The sequence below is a fragment of the Penaeus japonicus genome, unplaced genomic scaffold (genome assembly GCF_977035675.1).
Source record: "Penaeus japonicus unplaced genomic scaffold, GWHDUDI00000001_assembly GWHDUDI00000011, whole genome shotgun sequence".
Taxonomy (NCBI): Eukaryota; Metazoa; Arthropoda; class Malacostraca; order Decapoda; family Penaeidae; genus Penaeus; species Penaeus japonicus.
The window spans coordinates 33,170,159-33,172,658 of NW_028234413.1; the positions used below are offsets into that span (position 1 = coordinate 33,170,159).

Consider the following 2,500-nt stretch of genomic DNA (forward strand, 5'->3'; position numbering starts at 1 on the left):
GCTGCGGTAATCATACGTAAGAGCCATTTTATATAGGCCATTCGTGCCAAATGCTAACACAGGATTTACCAAAATACAGTTGCTGACCTTTTCTGGCACACCGTCTCTTACTGTAGCTATATGGCCAATCTATATGTCCTTCTTTCCGCAAGAAATTTACGTTGTGACATGTAATCGGCATATACTTCGGGCTGACTGGAACTGCTTTATCCTGCAGGCTATATGTCCTTGCACTGGGCCTGCAGCCTGGGAGTGGACCATTGACATCAAAACCTCTGCATTAAAGCTTTGAATCGTATTCATGATACTGGCAACCTGACGCATGGGTTAACGGTGGCAATTGTTGATCAATGCATCACTGGGAATATCCAGTTATCATTCGTGTCTGCAAAGATGATGTTGATTCCCATTCCTATCTTTATCAACCTTCTCTTTCTGTCTGTCGCCTCTAAGTTATTCACATAAACACACAGACTCTCCCTGCTTTTACTTTTGATCACACACACACACACATCCAATTTCCCACATCATCTTATCAAAAATGTATTTTGTTTAATGATGATTATGATGATGATCAGATTATTCCAGATTTTAATTTAGTGCACATAACATTCAATGAAAAGAGTAGAAATAACAAGAGTAATGATGATAATGATGAAACGGATGATGATAATATCAATGATATTTGTGATAGTAGTAACAATGATGATGATGAAATGATAAAAATGACGATAATGATTATAATGATAATGATGGTGATGAGGAGGAAGAGGATGAAGATAATGATGATGATAATGATGATAAGAATGAAGATGATAATGGTAACAATGATGATGAAAATAATAATAATGATAATGATAACAGCAGTAATAATGATAATGATGATAACGATAAAGATGGTGATAATAAGGATAATGATAATGATGATAGTAATATAAATAATAAGAATAATGTTGGTAATGATAATGTTGATAGTAATAATAGTGATGATGATAATGATGATATTAATTATAGTAATATTATTGAGGAATATAATAATGATAATAATAATGATAATAATAATAACAATGATAATAATAATAATAATGATAATAATAACACTAGAAATAACAAAAATAACGACAACAATAATAACAATAAAATTTTAAAAATAAAATAAATACCAATAATAACAATGAAAAAAAAAAAAAATCCAAACCATCATAACGAAAATATCAATCATAACATCCATTTTTTTTACACCTCCCCTCCCTCCCACCCCCACCCCCACCCCCACCCCCTCACCCCAAAAGCCTGGCCGCCTCTGTACGTGATTACTCCCACGTACCGACGGAACACTCAGATGGCAGACATGACCAGGATGTCACAGACGCTGATGCTGGTTCCAAACTTACACTGGATTGTGGTTGAGGATGCTGAGGTAAGGGTGGTTTGTGTGTGGGTGTGTGTTGGGTTTGTGGTGGTTTATATATGTGTCCGTGTGTTTGTTTGTTTGTTTGTGTTGGTTTTGTGGTTGTTTATATGTGTGTTTGTTTGTTTGTTTGTTTATATGTGTGTTTTTTTTTGGGGGGGGGTGGGCTTGCGTGTGTTTGCTTGTGAATGAGTGCCTTTGTTTGTGTGTGTGCTTACGTATGTGTTTGTATGTTTGTGTGTGTTTGCAATTGATAGAGTGTATATACAAGTCCATTTGTCTACTAATACGTGAGGTTTATAATGTACGTAAAAGTCTCCTAAAAAAAATACTAAAGGTAAATAAAACAAGATTTCATTAAAAATTTACAATCTCTGAAAGTCATCAACCAACTTCCACCCAAAAGACAAGCATATCACGGACCAAGAGCTGACCTCACTTGACCTTTGCAGAAAACGAGCCAGGTGGTGCGGGATCTTCTGGACAGGACGGGCATCCCCTACACCCACCTGTGCGCCACAATGCCCGATGAATATAAGGACCAGAAAAGCATGGGAAAGGGCGTCTTTAACAGGTACTTGGAGGCATTTCGCTCACAATACTCTCTTCTTATCGGTCTTTGTAAATCACACTATTAATTTTTTGTTTTGTTTTTTTGTTATATTGCCCCATTTTTAAAGGTCTATGCAAACGACCCGAGTAAGGATTGGTCTTTGTAAATTACAATATTCAATTTTCGTAAGTATTTTGTTATATTGCTCCATTTTTAAAGGTCTATGAAAACAACCCGAGTAAGGATTACTTTAGTATACGTGAATATACAGACACTAGAAGGGAGACACTATTCGCTAACAATACAAACAATACTGCTGTTTGGGAGTTACACGGATAAGGGTGCATTAAACGATTAATTTGCAAAGTTGAAACTATTCGATACCAATATCCTATTCTTATGGATCCCTGTCTGTGAGCAACACGGAAATGGGCGCGTCTGTCTAACAATTGATTTGAAAGGTATTTTTGCACCGCTTCACCGCTAAAAGTATTTTTATGAAAATATGGTTTTAGTTATATGCTATTTCCTTCATC

The 2,500-nt window shown here is 35.8% G+C and overlaps 1 protein-coding gene across 2 annotated transcripts in view; it reads left to right on the forward strand.

The window, feature by feature from the left end:
* The window catches only part of LOC122257267 (galactosylgalactosylxylosylprotein 3-beta-glucuronosyltransferase P), a 13,955-nt gene that overhangs the window by 2,257 nt on the left and 9,198 nt on the right, over nt 1-2,500 (forward strand). For both annotated transcript variants that reach the window (XM_086541937.1, XM_086541938.1), the window contains exons 3-4: nt 1,293-1,420; nt 1,864-1,985. In XM_086541937.1, coding sequence (XP_086398063.1) covers nt 1,293-1,420; nt 1,864-1,985 — 250 coding nt within the window. The remainder of the gene's footprint in view (nt 1-1,292; nt 1,421-1,863; nt 1,986-2,500) is intronic.